Source organism: Leuresthes tenuis, unplaced genomic scaffold (assembly GCF_036924035.1).
Source record: "Leuresthes tenuis unplaced genomic scaffold, fLeuTen1.0.hap1 SCAF_15, whole genome shotgun sequence".
Taxonomy (NCBI): domain Eukaryota; kingdom Metazoa; phylum Chordata; class Actinopteri; order Atheriniformes; family Atherinopsidae; genus Leuresthes; species Leuresthes tenuis.
The window spans coordinates 21,196,322-21,213,130 of NW_027325369.1; the positions used below are offsets into that span (position 1 = coordinate 21,196,322).

General features: G+C 39.4%; 1 protein-coding gene across 2 annotated transcripts in view; it reads right to left on the minus strand.

The window, feature by feature from the left end:
- Window positions 1–16,809, minus strand: part of myo6b (myosin VIb) — a 34,564-nt gene that overhangs the window by 3,670 nt on the left and 14,085 nt on the right. Inside the window, exons 15-31 of one of the 2 annotated variants that reach the window (XM_072365667.1) lie at window positions 16,651–16,723; window positions 14,813–14,940; window positions 14,182–14,277; window positions 13,660–13,830; window positions 12,683–12,721; window positions 12,381–12,474; window positions 11,504–11,634; window positions 11,212–11,289; window positions 10,993–11,122; window positions 10,330–10,420; window positions 8,933–9,083; window positions 7,507–7,715; window positions 7,349–7,427; window positions 5,142–5,302; window positions 4,946–4,996; window positions 1,887–1,990; window positions 64–198 (exon numbers count right to left, since the gene is read on the minus strand). In XM_072365667.1, the coding sequence (XP_072221768.1) occupies window positions 64–198; window positions 1,887–1,990; window positions 4,946–4,996; window positions 5,142–5,302; window positions 7,349–7,427; window positions 7,507–7,715; window positions 8,933–9,083; window positions 10,330–10,420; window positions 10,993–11,122; window positions 11,212–11,289; window positions 11,504–11,634; window positions 12,381–12,474; window positions 12,683–12,721; window positions 13,660–13,830; window positions 14,182–14,277; window positions 14,813–14,940; window positions 16,651–16,723 (1,921 nt within the window). The remainder of the gene's footprint in view (window positions 1–63; window positions 199–1,886; window positions 1,991–4,945; window positions 4,997–5,141; window positions 5,303–7,348; window positions 7,428–7,506; window positions 7,716–8,932; window positions 9,084–10,329; window positions 10,421–10,992; window positions 11,123–11,211; window positions 11,290–11,503; window positions 11,635–12,380; window positions 12,475–12,682; window positions 12,722–13,659; window positions 13,831–14,181; window positions 14,278–14,812; window positions 14,941–16,650; window positions 16,724–16,809) is intronic. The other variant, XM_072365668.1, reaches the window with a different exon arrangement.

Consider the following 16,809-nt stretch of genomic DNA (forward strand, 5'->3'; position numbering starts at 1 on the left):
CAGGGGGGTGTGCATGTGAGGCTGTTGACCACAGGGTGTGGGATCATGCCGACCTTTACTAACCATAGTCAGTAACAGATTTAGGAGCCCTCTGATCGCTCCCGTCATCATTACGCTTCTTGTTCTTGGACTTCCACGCGTGATAGACCTTCAGGCGACGGTGAAACTCCTCTCTGCAAGCTGCCAGCAGCTCAATGTCTGTCCACACAACACAGAGGCAGTAAGTGGTTACGTGGAAACAGTGTAAAAAAGAACTCCTCTTATCCTTTCTGTCCATATAAAGAGGATTTGCTATCTCGGTCAATCTTTTGTTTTTTAGGACAAATTCCAGATTTGGAAGTGAAATTAAATAATATGTGATGGGATGATTAATACACACCCGAAGAAAATAACATGTTACATCTCTTTTTTAGTTTATTAACAAACTTGAAATATGTAACAACAGATGAACAGTCTGAGATGCATCTGCTGAGGTCAATTGTAGATGAACTCATGACTGATGATTAGATTTAAGTGTTAACAGACCGAAGAGATCGGCGTGTAACATATTCGGAAGAAACGGGTTTTACGTAAAATGCTTTTTTCAGGCGTGATAATAGGTAATCAACATGCTATGTTCGTCTATGAGTTTAAGCAGATTTTGTTACAGCCAGGCTGTTTCTTCTACAGGCAGAAAGCGCTCTGATGCAAATGGTTTAGCTGCATATGTGATGTACAGATGTAACTTTACAATGTCGAATTGTGATGGCCTGTGGGTTTTTGTTGGGTTTTTGGTGTTATTCTGATTGTCACGTGCTCTGTGTTAGGCTTGCTTAAATGATTTCAGGGTTCCGTTACATGTCCTGTCTTCTTTTCATTTCCCTGGCTTCTCTGTTAGTTTTGCTTTCTGCTCTCCCTGCACACCTGGATTCAGTTAGCCAATTACTGCACCTGCCCTTTGTTTGTCATTAGCTTCCTCTGTATGAATACTCCATGGCTCCCTTTATTTGGTTTCTTCTCTCAGTTTGTGCTGTGCTCATATCTCAACTCAAGCTCAGTTTCTTTATGCCATGCTCTGCCTTATCTTTTGGATTTTTGTGTTCTGAACTTAACACTAAATTGACTCTAGAACCGAGTATGAGTGTGCATGGTTGTTTGTTTTTAATTGGCTTTAATGCAGTTGTGGTGTTCTCCTACTCTGTGCTGGGATGATAAACTACTAATAGATGAATACAATATTAAGATAATCTCACATATTCCCCAGATGAGAACAATTTTTTAAGACAGACTCCCAACTGAAGCAAAATATAGCATTCGGCTTAAAGACATGGCCGTTTAGAACATCCGGTTACAATCAAATAAGCTTCAAATGCAGTTTTCGGTTAACACTACCGTCGCTATTAAAGCAGTTGGAATCCATAAATTAGCCAGATGTCCTTGGAATCCCTAACACTGATCAGAGCACAGTATACATTGGTGACAATAGAGGCGTCAGCAAAAAGTAATTTGCTTTTCATGCTGACTGAGGAAAAGGTTGGCAGGGAAAGGTCCGCCATCCTCCATAACAGTGGTAATTTCCTCTCTCCATCACTAAAACACAACCCAATGAGCCACAGCAGCTGTGGAACACTCTCCCACGGCTCCATTGATTTTTAGGAAAGGCATCTTGAGTTTGCACTCAGCTGAAATGTAAGGATGGCACAGAGGGAGCTGGTGCCCCCTGATTTTGGCAAAACAAGATCAGAGTTGGATTAGTCACACTGATAACTATAAAAGAACTTGGTAAGAAGGAGAGGGGGGGTCATACATTTTACAAATAGCTCTAACACCTGAATCTGTGTTGTAATGGAGCGCTCAGAGCACACAAAAAGCAACTTCATGCTGATACTGGATTCAGGATTTCTCACCACAGGAAGTGTTGATGACATCTCGCAGCTCAGCATACTTCCATTTGCTTAGATCGTACTTTTTCACCCCAGCAGCAGCTTTGGTCGCCTGCACCTGAGGACCCCTAAAGCAGGAAAGAGATGAATAAGAGTGAGAAAGAAAAAAGTGTGACTCTTAATTTAGTACTAAGAGTCTTCCTCAAAAAGGAAAAGGTCAAAAAATACCATTAAATCATCTCGTGCATCTTCTTTTGGGTCAAGTACATCTTAACAAGAATGTGGGAGGACTGAAAACCTGGCAGTGCTTTCGTATATAAATCGTCCATTCATCCATCAATAATCCACCTCGGGGTCGTAGGGGGGCTGGAGTCTATCCCAGCTGTCATTGGGTGAGAGGCGGGGTACACCCTGGACTGGTCACCAGTCAATCACAGAGCGACTATCCACGCTCACACTCACTCCTAGGGTCGATTTAGAGTCTCCAATTAACCTGAGATACATGTTTTTCAGCGTTGGGAGGAAGCCGGAGTACCCGGAGAGAACACACGCATACACACGGAGAACAATAAATAAATCAAATGAATCTAAATAAATGAAGTTTCAGTCACATAACAGTGCTGCATTGCTCTGAACTCATGTCTTCAGCTTTCCTGCTGGGTTTAAGCTGCTAATTCCATAATAGGAACAAAGGATTTGCCATTTCTAATTACACTCAGCATATCTGGATAGAGGGCTGCTGATCTACGAATCATAGGATTACCATTTAGAAATCTTACTGACGGGAGAGATTACACTGATTTGGGATCATTGTCATTCTGGCTCTGACATGTGCCAGTGTGTAATAATGATAAAGCAGAAAAGAAGCTTTACTTTTGTTGCATGAAGGGAAGTAGATGTGAAGCAATGGCCAGCACTTTTCTTTTGGCAGAAGGTAAATAGGAAACGGCTGGCTTGAGGGAGGCTGAGAGCCTTTGGACATTCCTTAACTACAATGCCAGCCATGCTGGCTACTGTGTGCGTGTGTGTGTGTGCGTGTGTGTTTCTACTTCTTGAAAGCTCTTATGTGCTTTGGCTCTGTGCTCTGTACATGCAACAAATGTAAGAGTCTTTCTTTCAGAAGGTCTCTTGTTAGTTGTTACGGGTTAGCTTGTTAAAGACACTTGCAATGAGGCCCATGGAACCAAAACTGACAAGATAACAGACTATTGATCAACGTGTAATTTTGTGTTCAGCGCACCTGCAGATAAAAGCTGTGGGAAAACTCTCTTGGCAGTGCTACAAATTACACCAACAATGTCAAAGTTTTTCATTATTCCTTTCATTTTTTAAACACCAAAATAGAGATGAATAAATACTGTCAGTACTATGTGAAACTGATGCCAAAAGACAAAGAATGGACTGGGTTGCCTTTTGAAAAAACAAGGATTGTGCTGCCGCAATCATCCAAAAGTTTCTAAAATCTCCTCTTAAAATAAAATGTTTGAAAAACCACTACTATAAAGTGAGCTACAGAGCGTGTCTTGTTTAAGAAATGGTGAATGACTGAATGAGGTGGCTTTTTAATTAGTAGCTGTGTTATTTTTCTGTTGCTAATTTTCGTTACCCTATTGTGAAGTCTTTAGACGTTTAATGACATTTTTAGGTAGGACAGTAGGCTTTAACTCAGCTCTTCTTTGATTTGTTTTTAGACAACACAGGCAGGATCAGCTGTTTGTCCACTGCACCACTGTCTAAAGTTGCGGTGACATAAAATTACACGACGCTTTTCAATGTTTGTATAGAACTGTATTTGCATTATGTAAGTGTGCAACGGGCTCTGAGTCCAGGTGATCTGCATAAAAAATGTGTGCTGCGGAGCACACCTTGTGCCGTGTGAGAAACTGCAGTGTAGGTGTAAAAATATGCTCAAGGATTCATTATTCATGCACATGGATATGTGACCCCTGCAAACAGACGGCTCTTATGTCTTGAAGTCTGTGACCACCCATTTGGAAGCTGTGTGCACAGACTTGCAAACATTTTCTCTTTTAGAGCAAAGAAGTGTGCTGGTGAGTGCAGAAGAGAGGAAGCTGCTACATGCAAAGAGGAAGATTCTCTGAACAGTTGGTAGTATGCAGCATTTCCATGTTACCATTTAGTATCAGCTCAGCTGCAGCTTTAGTTGAGAAAATACAGAAGATAACGCATGCGGTTTTATTCGATGAATTTTTTTGAGAAAACCTGCGTAGAGTCGAGTTCAAACGTCCTTCACAGTGCAATGAAAAAGCCCCCAAATAGGAAACAACATGAGAAGGAATCATCACTAACTGGTTAAATGCCTCTTAACATGTCCCACTGAAACCTCGCTGAACTGTCTACAATCACAATGCAATGATCTTTTGAAGACAGATCTTCTCTTTCTCTGTGGTAAATGATCATGACATTAATATTAGACAGTCCGAGTTGTCTTGATCAACACAGCTTTTTGCCTCTCTTCAAATATGGAACAAAGTTGTGCGTTTGTAAACTTTGATGTTCGTGAGCAAGAACGTGCGAACAGTTCTATTCATAGATATTAAGGTCCTAAAAACACTTTGATTAAAAACCACTGATGTGGCATTAAGAGTAAGTTGTCAGGGAGTAATGAGATGAATAAATCTAAGAATACACATCCAGCGGAAGATAATTATTCAATTTAGAAGACAGAGAAAACAAAAATAGCTCGGCTGGGCTTGAGAGCACCCAAAATGGTGCAGATACATTTTCACCACTGCAGACTCGCTCAAAGTCAATTAAATGAAACAAAAATTCATTTCTAATTATTACTTTAACATTGTTATCCGTGACTGACATAATTGCACATCAAATACTCTCAATAATCATGCATCAGAACTGGCAATATGGAAAAGAACACAGAACCTCAAAAATAATTTGTCTGGAGGGGTCTTTAAAAATGAACAAAGTATTTCACTCTTCGATTTGGTTGTCAGTATGATCTACTTTAAGCAACAAGACATTGGTCTACAATGGGGATTAAGAGAGTGAGGGCATATATGAGTGACTACGGCTGGTGTTAGGCACATTTGGTACAGATATCTTACATGGCTCTGGCTGAGGATGAAGAGATAGGAAGACCTGAAAAAGAGTCATCACTGGAGAAAGCACAACAGGAGAAAGCCAGTTATATATGCATGCTGATGTCAGCCTGAGCCAGCACAGCTCATTTACTGTGTATGGCATACGCTTCATGCAGTACTAAGCAAGCAGTGTCATGCATCGAGTTTGCTTATGCGGTACCTGCGCAGGCCTGCATCCACCAGGCCTTCCTCACTGATGAGCTCCGCCTCATTCTGAGCAATTCTCATGGCTAACTCCCTGTCTCTTCTCTCCTGCTCCAGTATGGTAGCATGCTGGGCCTGCTCCTCACGCTCCAGAGCCAACTGGACTTCCAGCTCAGCCTGTGAAAACACATGCCACAACCCCGCACTTTAACATTTGATGTGAGTGTATAAGATCTACATAAACAAAGTTCCTGTCACTTTTACAAATGCTGCCTCGAGTACCAAATAGTTAGTGACAATTAGAGCGGCGCCGTGTGTATAAGCCTGATTAGATTAGACTATTTACCCAGTTTGTTTAGCTGCTAATAAAGCTTTACTGGTCATTTGTCTAGACACAGCAGGGCACAGAACTGCAAAAACAATTGGTGGGAGATTTTTTTGATAACCTCATTCAAACTTTTTTTTTCATATCCGGAAAATGAACTAAAGGATGCATGTGTCAGTCAGCATGTATTCAGGAACTCCTCACAAGATTTAAAAAGACTACACTACTACATACACCATAAAACAAACAAAAAACACATTATTGCCTGAAGTGTAGCAACAAAATGTCAAACCACACTGGAAATATTTCACAAAACTGCTTTTGAAGAACTGGAACACGCTGAAGCTGCGATGCATTCATTTAAACCCTCCTGTCTGTACACAGCGCCTTGCATACCTTCATCTGTGCTGACAACAGTTTGAACAGGATGACAACTGCAAGTGACATAGGAGTAAAAAAATCCAAGACCAGCACAATATTCCTGAACAAAAATAATCTTACCAGTGCAGAGAGACGTGCTGCAGACTGAAAGGAGGTAATTTTATTCGCTAAAACTAAAGCTCCTCTGATTGCTGCTTCCATGTCTCCTCATCCTCTTTATCATTTCTGAGAGATGAGCTTCTATGTACTCCAGCTCAAATAATTAGTAATGGCTAAAACAGCTGTCATGTGGCAATAATTAATTAATTTTGTTTCTCAATATCTGAGGCTATGTTTGCAAAAAATAAATTGCCAGGCCAAATTATCCTGTCACACTAACATCACATTAAATGCTTTCCTACGTAAATAACACATGCAATGAAAGGCATGACGAGACTGAGACTGGAAGAAGTAAAACAGCTCTTCACTGTAAGCATCCACTCCGTTTGTTTGCTCTGTTGCATCACTATGCAGCTATATAGTGGTTGCTGGTCAACATGTTCTTGCTCAATAAAACCCTGTTCACACAGAAAATATGCAGTGCGGATGGCTTCACCGGTCTGTTAAAGCGATGGCATTCAGTCATTCAGTCACTTTGGTGTTGATACAGTCAAACAGAAAGCAAAAAGTTTTCATACGTCGATTTGGCGAAGATGCTGTGTAAAGGAGCGACTCAGCGCTACATCCACTTATCATTGGTAAAACCACAGAAGAGGAAAATTTGAACAGCGTTGTTGTTAATTTATTTAATAACGTCTGATGAACAGCTGGTCATATGTCCAACCCCTGCTGCTCTGCCCCTTAATGTGATTGCTGCAGCTCACACTTGTGCTGTGTTGAAAGCGATGCGTTTATGTTACTACGTCTGACCTCGTTAGATCGTTGTGCGAAAGCCTCCAAGAGGGTAATTCACACAAGACACCAATGCACTTAGTTGCAAACAGATTAATGGAGAGCTGTGTCAAAAATTGCTTGAGTGAAAGACAGCAATAAATATATACATAGATGCCCATTAATACTTTATACCGAAATACAAAGGAAAACGGCATCAATGTTGAAAAAAATCCAGATTTTTAATCAGTTAGCTTATTAGCTGATCAGAAACAGGTCAAAAGACGGTATAACCACATCAGAAGTAAGTTAATTCTCTGTGATGTCTTCAAAATGGAATTTTGGGAAATAGAAACAGTAATCTTATTATCAGACTGTCAGAACTCTACTAATCAGTCCATGCAGTTGAGGATAGGTCAGTTATTGTAGCTCAATGAGGTGAAAACAAAGTTCAGAGCAGGCTGCTGAGGTTTCATAGCACTAATTAACTCTACCATCTTCTCAATTTAAGACAAAGGTGAGAAAATTGGCAGTTATTTCCACACATGTACATATTTAATGGGCTTTACAACTTTTCAAAGGACTGTTAATTTATTGTTAATTAGAATGTGGAAAATATTAGAATATCACACTGCGAGGGATCTAACCTGAATAACTTTTTCTTCCTCCTTCCTCTTTTTTCTGTCCTCCTCTTCCTGCTTTCTTTTCAGCTCCATCTCTGCTTTGCTAAAATTATAAAAGAAAAGATTGGATACAGTGTATTTACAACAAGTCTAATAGTGATATTTCTCTTGTAGTCACTTACAGTTTCCTCTCCTCTTCCTCTTGTTTGCGTCGTTGCTCCTCCTTCTCCCTCCTCTTCCTCTCCTTGTCCATCTCCTCCTCGATGTGTTTCAGTCTCTCGCTTTCTTCCTCCTCCTGCTTCTTCTTCTGCATGGAGGAGAGCAGCTGCTCTGAGCGTTTCACCAGCCCTTGGTACTCTGTGTCAATCTCCTTCCAGGTCATGACTGTGGCCTGGCGGTCAAAAGAATAAAAATGATGGGTTATAGTCACAAAGGAAAGAAAGAGGAATGCATTTATTTATCCACCTTTGAAATGTTTGGCCTCTGGAGTTCAGCAGTAAGGGTTTCTTCAAACACCAGTACCACTCTGTGTTTATTTAGAATAAAAACACCTTCGATGCTCACAGGTTGCTAATGTGTTTTTTTGAATTTGCTGGAATAAAAGTAGTCTGGAAGTGGCACAGACTCTGTTTCCACAGTGCAACTTTTCCATGTGGCAACAAATAAGACACTGACTGACGGTGCGTCTGTCACCTGCACTTCACAGCTGCAATACTCAATTCTCCACAGTGTTGTCAGACAGTCAGCAGGGGGGAGAAGAGGTCACCATATTGTGACGATTCATTAGGGTGACTCTCTAATTGTGACACAGTAAGGGGAGACGACAAGGTCTTGTCCTCAAAGTCTGAAGGTCTGAACGACTGCCACTGACACCTAATGCATTATTCACTCAAAGATGGCATGCCAGGAGCAATTTCTGAACATTCAGATTGCCACAAGTGCTGACAGAGGAGATGCTAATAGGCCAACAGTTTAACATCAGAGTGATGGATCTGTTAGGGGAGATAAAGTGTCAGAGGGGACTGGTTCCTCAGTGTCAATCAGGATACCAATGAGCACTCTCATTATATTTGTTGATTGCACACTGGAAATTGCAGAGTTTAAAACGAGTATCAACATTACTCTGGTACTCTAGATATCATGTGAGTGTGTTTGTGATGCTGTTTCTGGAGGATCCAATCAAATGGGTGCATATTGCATGGGGAGAGCTGGGATGTCTCTCACCAAAATTGTATAATTTAGCAAAACAGCCTCAATAACTAAAATTATTGATAAGACTGGAGTATTCTTCACTGATCTCTTTTTATCCTCAGGTAATTGAAAATATTGATTCTGTGAGGAAAGGGTCAGAAAAGAGAAAGGCGATGGTTTCTGGGATATGGTCTTCTTCTACAAGGACTGGTTGAGGCCATTTAGATAAATATGAGGCATGATTAAATCAAAAGTCTTCCTGGAATAAAAGCATCGTGGTAAACATAGATTCTAACTAATGCTTAACGTGTGTTATGCTTGTCAAAAATGATCAACACAAGCAGGTTTACAATCACAAGATTCTTAAGAGCTTAGCTGAACTTTTATAAGGAGATATATATATAAAAAGTGTGTCACCTTTATCTTTGCTAACAGAGCATCTATGGCAGCGGCCAGTTCCTGAACTTGTTTGGCCATATCCTGTTTGCCCTCCTTCAGCCCGTTGACCACCTTATTAAAACGTTCCATGTGTTTCTTCAGGTTTCCTACTTTCACCATACCATCAATTCTATTTCAGGGGAGAAAAATGTAAAATTACAATGTAAAACTGTCATGCAAATTATCAGCACAATCTTAATAGCATCACGTTCTATTGCTCTACATGCAACAGTGACCTGAGAGGGACTTTGTCTTTATTTAGTTGTAAAAAAAAAAGTGTTTGCAAGTTTAACATTTAACGTTTGTTGATTTCAGCTTGGCCAGAGATGGTGTGGCTGTGGTGAGCTCTGTGGCCTCACAGCTGACTGTGAGTGTAGGTCACTGTCTGTCTGTGTTAGCTCTGAGATAGAGTGGTGATGTTTTTCAATGCCAGGCCTTTGTGTATATTTCTTTGCCTCTTGTTACTGAGCTGTGCTATGTTTGCCTTTTTTGTTTTGTGCCAGTGCTTTGTGTTTTGTTCAGTTCATTAGTTTGATAGAATTCTTCTGCTCCTGATCCAGCTACGTCCTGGAGTTCTGTCTGCATTTGGGTTCCCATCTCTAGCTTTCTTTATGACAAAAGAGCTGTCTAATAAGTTTTAATAAGTTTGAAGTTCAATCTCTCAGTCATTGTTGTAAGTTTCAATAAACTAATGTCTTTTCTGTTAAATATATGCTAAAAACGTACAGCAAAATCCCTTTGCTTTCTCTGTCAGTATTACCATGAAATATATTTTTTCTGATTTATCACTAGATGATGGATTTTTGTCAGTAATCCCTTAAAATCTGGTTTTGTCATCCAGCATCCATAATATGGAATTTCTCTTGACCTGTGAGTCATAGTGGCTGGCGTGTGTCTTTGGATCTCAGGTTCTTTTTATGATTCCATTAGAGTGGTTATGATGTTATTCATTTCTGAGGTGGGGGGGGGTTTGGTTTCTGTCATTCTGTATTTGCCGAGCTATGCTATTTCCACTGATTCAAATGTTGACTATTTCATTCACTTTGGAGACATCATATTAATTTTTTTGCATTTTTAGTTTTGCTCATAAAAAACATCATCGCAGCTCGAAAGAGCAACTGAAGACATTGATTTCTCCTGTGTATGATCTACATCACTGATTGCTTTTCTAAATACATCTAAAAAACAGACGTGGTATTTCCCAAAGCAGTACAGACACATCATTTTGTCACAGGCCACACATGTCGCTCTATTTGAAATAAAAAAAAAGTGGGATATCAGAAAGCCATCAAAACCAACCAAGCGTGAATCTGGTCAAATAGAAAGGAAGTTCAACAAAAAAATATATAGAATAAAAAAACAGAGAGGAAACTGACCTTGGCTTATGCTTCTTCTTACACAACCACATACGGACAGTCTTTTGAATCTTTATGCAGGCCACAGCTCTGTAACTCATTTTATTCCTGACTGTTGTTGGGGAGACAAAAGAGGAGACAGAGATATGCTGAATTACTTGCAAAATTTACAATTGTAATACCAATTACTTTATTATTAAGGGCATGCGAAACCTCCTCATCTTAGATTCGAATGGAACATAACACTCAAAAGCATTCATACAAAAATGAAAAAGTCAGAATAAGACGAAGTGTTGAAATAATAGGAATGAGTAATAAATGACCAGGGCCAGAGGCAGTGCTCTGTTATAGCTGTAATGTCGTTTCATTTGATGCTTTCACACAAATATGCAGGAGCCAACCTGCACTTTGTTAAATGGCAGAGATCGATAGCTTGGCAGTAAATGTAACACGAAAGTAATTCTGGAGTGCCTTTCCTTATGGCTGGAGGCTGATTCTTTCAGAAGAAAGGAAAAGTGTGAAATATAAATGTGAAATAACTAAAGGGCAGATGACAGACACAAGAGAAATGATAAAACATCAAGGAACCTTTAGCTCTGTAGGCTCTATAGTTAATATTAAGAACAGATATGTTAGATTACGATATTTCCAACTGTCTGCAAACTGTCTGTGTATTTAACTTACGCTTGATAACCGACAGGCAGCACCACTGGACCTTCTTCCAGAGGCTGCACAACAGCCACTTGTTGACTTTCTTCAGCAGCTCTGCGAGGTGATCCGGATCAGACTTCATGATCTGGTCGAACTCAGCAAACTGGTTCCCACAGACACAAATCAAACTATGACCCTTGCCGTTGAAGGTATTAAGGTTGCATATTATGACCTCCAACATTAATAGTTTACCTTTCCCGGGCGGAAGAACACTCTTGTCAGTCCGAACTTGAAGTCGTTATCGTTTAGACCCAATGCTTTGAACAAAGCCTGCAAAGGAACAAAGTGTCAAAACAACGATGTGTATAAAGTAAGGCGTTTGGTCATTAAGATATTGATTTCTGTTATAGGTCAGTTTGGCTTTTTGATATTAACACAACCGATAAGAACTGATCTTAAACTGATCCACTTGCTGTTTAAACCAAACAATAGACACAGGATTTTTCCAGTAAAGTAAGAAACGATTCATCTTATGTAAGCCAACCTTGCAGAAGAGTCTTGGATTCAGTCGTGTAAGTTTATCTGGCATATATGCCTTATACATGTTGTAGAGCTCATGGAAGGGGGCCCTGGAGGGGAATCCCCCCTGCATCAGGTCCAACACTGACACCATTCCTAAATAAGATAAACACACAGTGTTAATGAATTAAAGAAACAGCTTCCCTGACAAGTACCATATCAGAGGCAATTGTCTGCATGCATACATGAAAGGTTCATCCATGTCAATGTAGCACAGAAAAAGCAGTATACACTGACTTCAAAATGCATAAATTAGCACAATATTGCCTGATATGTTTTTTTTTTAAGTAATATAAAGATAAAGTCAGTAATCTCGATGACTATTGTTCATTTCCAAGTGGGGTTGCAGCACTTACAAAAGCCTTAAAAGTTTTGACTGAAGAAATATGACAGAATACTATATTCCATATAGTGCTAGAGAGTGCTAGAAAGTGCTATATAAAAACAAACTGCACTGACTAATTTAATAATAAAATAATGATAATAATAATGTAATGCCTTACAGAGCTTATCCAGTTTGGTCTAAGATAATGTAACCATTGTTGGATGCAGTTACAATTTCATTTCCATGTTAATTTCCATACATCACTACATTTGCTTAAAGACTTTTTTCAAATTAACTTGATTTTTGAACACATCATAGTGACATTTCCATCTGTGGTATTTACTGTGTTCAATAAAAGCTTGTATTGTAAGAGGAGTCAGCTTGATTAATGCTGTTCTAACACAATAATGTAGTTCAGTGAACTCATCCTTAGTATATTTACTCCTTCTTAAGATGAACAAAATTGTGACAAAAGCCACTTTAAAACATTGATTCACTGTATGTGTTTTGATCCTACCCGAGCACTGCAGTTGTGAGAGAATTAGCGCCCCTTCAAACTGGTGGCTGACCATCTTCAGGTTAGGTTTTACGCAGCGGATGAAACTTGAGCCCTTCGCACACAAAGATCAATCAGGAAAAATGGTCCGACTCAGCATGTTACTTCTCAGTCTGTAGAAACCATCTTCATAATTAGCATAAACATAAAGTAACTATGTGTGGAATAATGACTCATACGGTGCTGACTTTACATTGTTGCAAAAGACGGATTTGATCTGACACTAAGCAAGCAATAAGGACATGGAAACTCATTTTACTCACGGTGCTGCGAAGCTTCTCAAGCAGCAGGTTCAGCTGGGTCTGTTTGTGCAAGCAGAAGAAGAGAACTGTGATATAATTTGTTTGGAAGAAAGATGCTAAGACCAGCTGTTTCAAATGAGGTATGAGTGCAGCGTGTCCTGGATTATCTTAGGCTTCAGAGTCAAGCAAAACCAGAAATCCAGATAGGAAATCTGTCACTGAAAGAATTATTTAACAAATGAATAATACGAAACATTATGAATATATTTGATCTCATTATGACAATTAATAATTGTCAAATACAGCAACTATCCACATTTGCAAGAAAGAAACCACAAGTCTGATGAAAAAAGATGGCTTAAGATTTAAAATGTGCACAGATCTTTTTGCATGAATTGTGAATTTCCCCATTGCGGGACAATAAAGGAAATCTAATCTAATCTAATCTAATGATGGAAAAGAGAGTGTCCAACACAGATAGTTGCATTCCTTGGTCTTTATTGATATGTAAAAGATGCAAATGATGTTGTGTAATTCTGCATCGTTCAACACAAATCTGCAAGAAATCCTGGATGCATAAGTCTTTCTTTCTCTTATTTTTTCTCCAATCCTGCTTTCAAATCCCATTCTATAATACCTCAAGCTGACTTTATCCAGCTTTATCCACCAAGGAAGCATTTCTCAGAGGAAAGAGTTGGAAGACTGGAGGAAATCTAAGAGGAGAGGCCGAAATAAGGAGGGGAAATGGAGATGGAAAGGGGAAAAGTTACAGAACGGATCTGGAGTTCAGAGTTCGTTTACTGTCTTTTAAAAGTCTGAAAAGAAGCTAAGAAAGATCATAGAGGAAAGCAATTTTCACATGCCAACTGCTGCACAGCATATATCAACAAGGAAATCAAATCATTATGACTTGCATTTCTCTGGCATTAGAATCAACAAACACAAAAAGTACGGTGGAATCTAAGACTTGCAGATGTATTAGATGGTTATACTCTGACCTTGAATTTGTTGCCGACACTGATGAAGCCGAGTTTGCCCGCCTTCTGTTTGGAGTCCTTGGAGGTGCTGGAGTTCTCAAACAGCTCCCGAACAAATTTGTCTTTTGATTCACTCACTAAACTTTCCAAGGACATGTGGAGGGCATCGTTATTCTTCTCCACGAACCGCGTCTGTCAGCACACACACATGCATCATATACACTTGTAGTGGCAGACCTCTACACATGTTGGTGTGCACTATTTTACACAAGTGCAAAGACAAATAAACAATTTTCTTTTCTTTCCTTTGTTACGTTTGTACAGGGATACTAAATGTCTTCCAGCTAGAAGTCTAGTTCATTAATTGTGCTGATCATATAGATTCTATGGCTCACACAAATAATAGATCAATTATCTGTATGTTTAATATGCCAATGATTGCTGCGCTATTGATTGAAATAAATTAAAGGCACATTATGCATAGAAATGTTTGGAAAAATATATCCTAAACCCATTCAAAGCTCTGTCTGCATTAGGAATTACCGTTTCATAGCAGACGGCTCCTGCAAAGTGCCTGATCATGAAGCCCTCATCGTCCCGGAGATTCCTGTGAATGGCCAACTTTGACTTCCTGGGAACCTAAGTGGAAAGAGAGAAAAAGTTGAATTAAAACTCTAAATCCAATCCATCACTGTCTCTACAGAAGAATCCTGTTAGTTCAGACTACTGAATTAAGAAGGCAAGTCTGCTGAATTACATTTCTGGCTCAAATTTTTGAGATCTCATCATCCGAAGAAAAGAGACAGAGGAAAAAAAAAATAGCCAGACACTGTGTAATAAGTGCAGGTGTAATCTTAAACTTTGTTCAAGGTCATTTGTACTTATTTAGCACAGGGCTATGTCTCTAAAAGGAATTCATGCTTGCAGATATGCAGACGGAATGCCAAACATAAGCAGCTGCTACAGACAGTCTCAGTCAAACAAGAAAAGTGAAACTGATCACAATGACAAAATGAATGCGCAGCGACAACTTTCCTGTCTAACAAAAGAACTTAGACAACAAAAAAAATAGACAACAATTCCAACGAAGTGGAGAGAAAAGTGAAAATACAAAGGGAGAGAAAGAACGAGAGCAGAATGGGAGATGAGAGTGTTCAGAGCTAAGAGGCCTAACCGTCAGTCTGAAGTGGTCTTTATGTTTGCTGTGAATGGCCACCGCAAAGTGTTGGTCGCTGGGCTGAGGAAGACGATTCTCTTCATCCAAAATGTCTAGGATTCCCACCAGCTTTGCCTCCACAAGATCTGGAAATGAAAAATACTACGTTTGCAAATTAACCACATTATTATGATTCATATTAAAGTCCAACTGCACCATGTTCAGTTGACAGCAATATCATTGCACATATCTTCTCAAGTCTTAGGTTATACGTTCCTGGACCGAATGAAAAAACATATAAATATTCTGGTCCTTACCAGGTCCTCAGATGAACAATAACACATGACACATTTCTGAACTTTGACAGGATTCTGTCAAAGAAGCCCACAATTTTGACATTTGCAACTCTCCTAGGAATAATTGTCCTGTTCCATGACCCAGGTTAATCCAAACTTTAAGTTGTGGGTAGTTGAAATATGACTCAAGAATACTTTGGTATGCATAGCTCTAAGTTCTTTTTGTAGTTTCTCTGAGAATTGCAATTGAGAATTGGTGTGAAACTGCAGGGACATCCTCTCCTAGGAAGACTGGCAACTGTCTCCAATGTCTTTTAATTTGTAAATAATTTTTCCTACTGTAGAATGATGGGTAGAATGATTTGAATCAAAGAGAGTATATACTCACTTTTTTACATGACTGTAACAACAAAGCAAAACATTTGTCACAAATTGACATAAAAACTGTCAATTTCCAGCAAAGAATACGTTTTAAAAGCTTGCAGAAATCTTAAGAAACAACCAAAACTTTCATTCTCACTATTTACTTATATTACGTGATGTGGAAACCACAATGGCCATTATTAAGCAGAACTTAAAGAATCACTAAATGTTCTGATTGATAGTTGATGGAAATTTCCCCCTGTTTACTGTTTCTGGATATGAATATTCAAAGTATAAAACATGTTTATCAGGATGCTCATTTAGCCACAAATTTAAATTATGCATGCAACGCTGTTGAGAAAATAATGTGATGGCCAAGGACCTTAGAGAAAATTTGCATGAACAAGCACCTGTGCATAAATCCCGAAGATGGATGAGTGAATTAATGGCCAACCCAAACGGTCATTTGCAAGTCATGAATGTTATTCAATGCTGTCAGTTAGCCTCGCACCTGAATAATCCCGAGCTTTGAAATACAAATCGAACTGCTTCACCTTGGTACGTGGACTGCTTCATCTCAATAATTCCAGGATTCATTCGAGGAGAGACACAACCAAAACAAGAGGGCATAATTTCTCCAGCTTCTCATAACACAAAAGAGAGGCCACAAAACCCACAAACACTCATTGCACTTGCTCTCCTCTGACACGTGGATATGCCAGGTTTAGGATAAGAAGTCTGTATTTTTGTCCTCGCTGACTTGATGTGGGTTCCAGAGGAAAGAACCACATGACTGCTATGTGTGTGAGCTGATGTTACACTCGCACCCCAGTAAATCTGGGGTAAATCTTCAGGTGCCCGGATCTCTGCCAGTTCTTCTTGCATTTCTGCAGCACAAGCTCTTGAAGGGAACACAGTGTCCCACGGTGTCAGCTTATCAACATTACAAGGACCATCCAGGATATCACTTAATCGCATACAGCTTTGATTCTTGGTCATTTGAAACTTGCTCAAGTCAGACATTTCATCAGCTTCAGGGGACAGCTCTGAACAACTTCCTGCATCTTGTTGAGATCATCAGCATCTTCATTTCCATCAGAGACATCTTCTAAGAAAATGACGCAGTGAAATTCTAAAAAGAACTGCAGAGACAGCATGCAGGGATTTAGGAGACATTTAACTGACACAGAGACTTACCTATGCAGTCCTGGTTGTCAACATAATGCACCTCATTCACTCCAAGACCTTCTTTTTGATATAGTTCTTGCTCCTGCAGTGATTAAATATAAGAATTTAAAAAAAAACAACCCTAAAAATGGCATTGCTAAGATTTCCTGATTTGAAAGTTAGTCATTT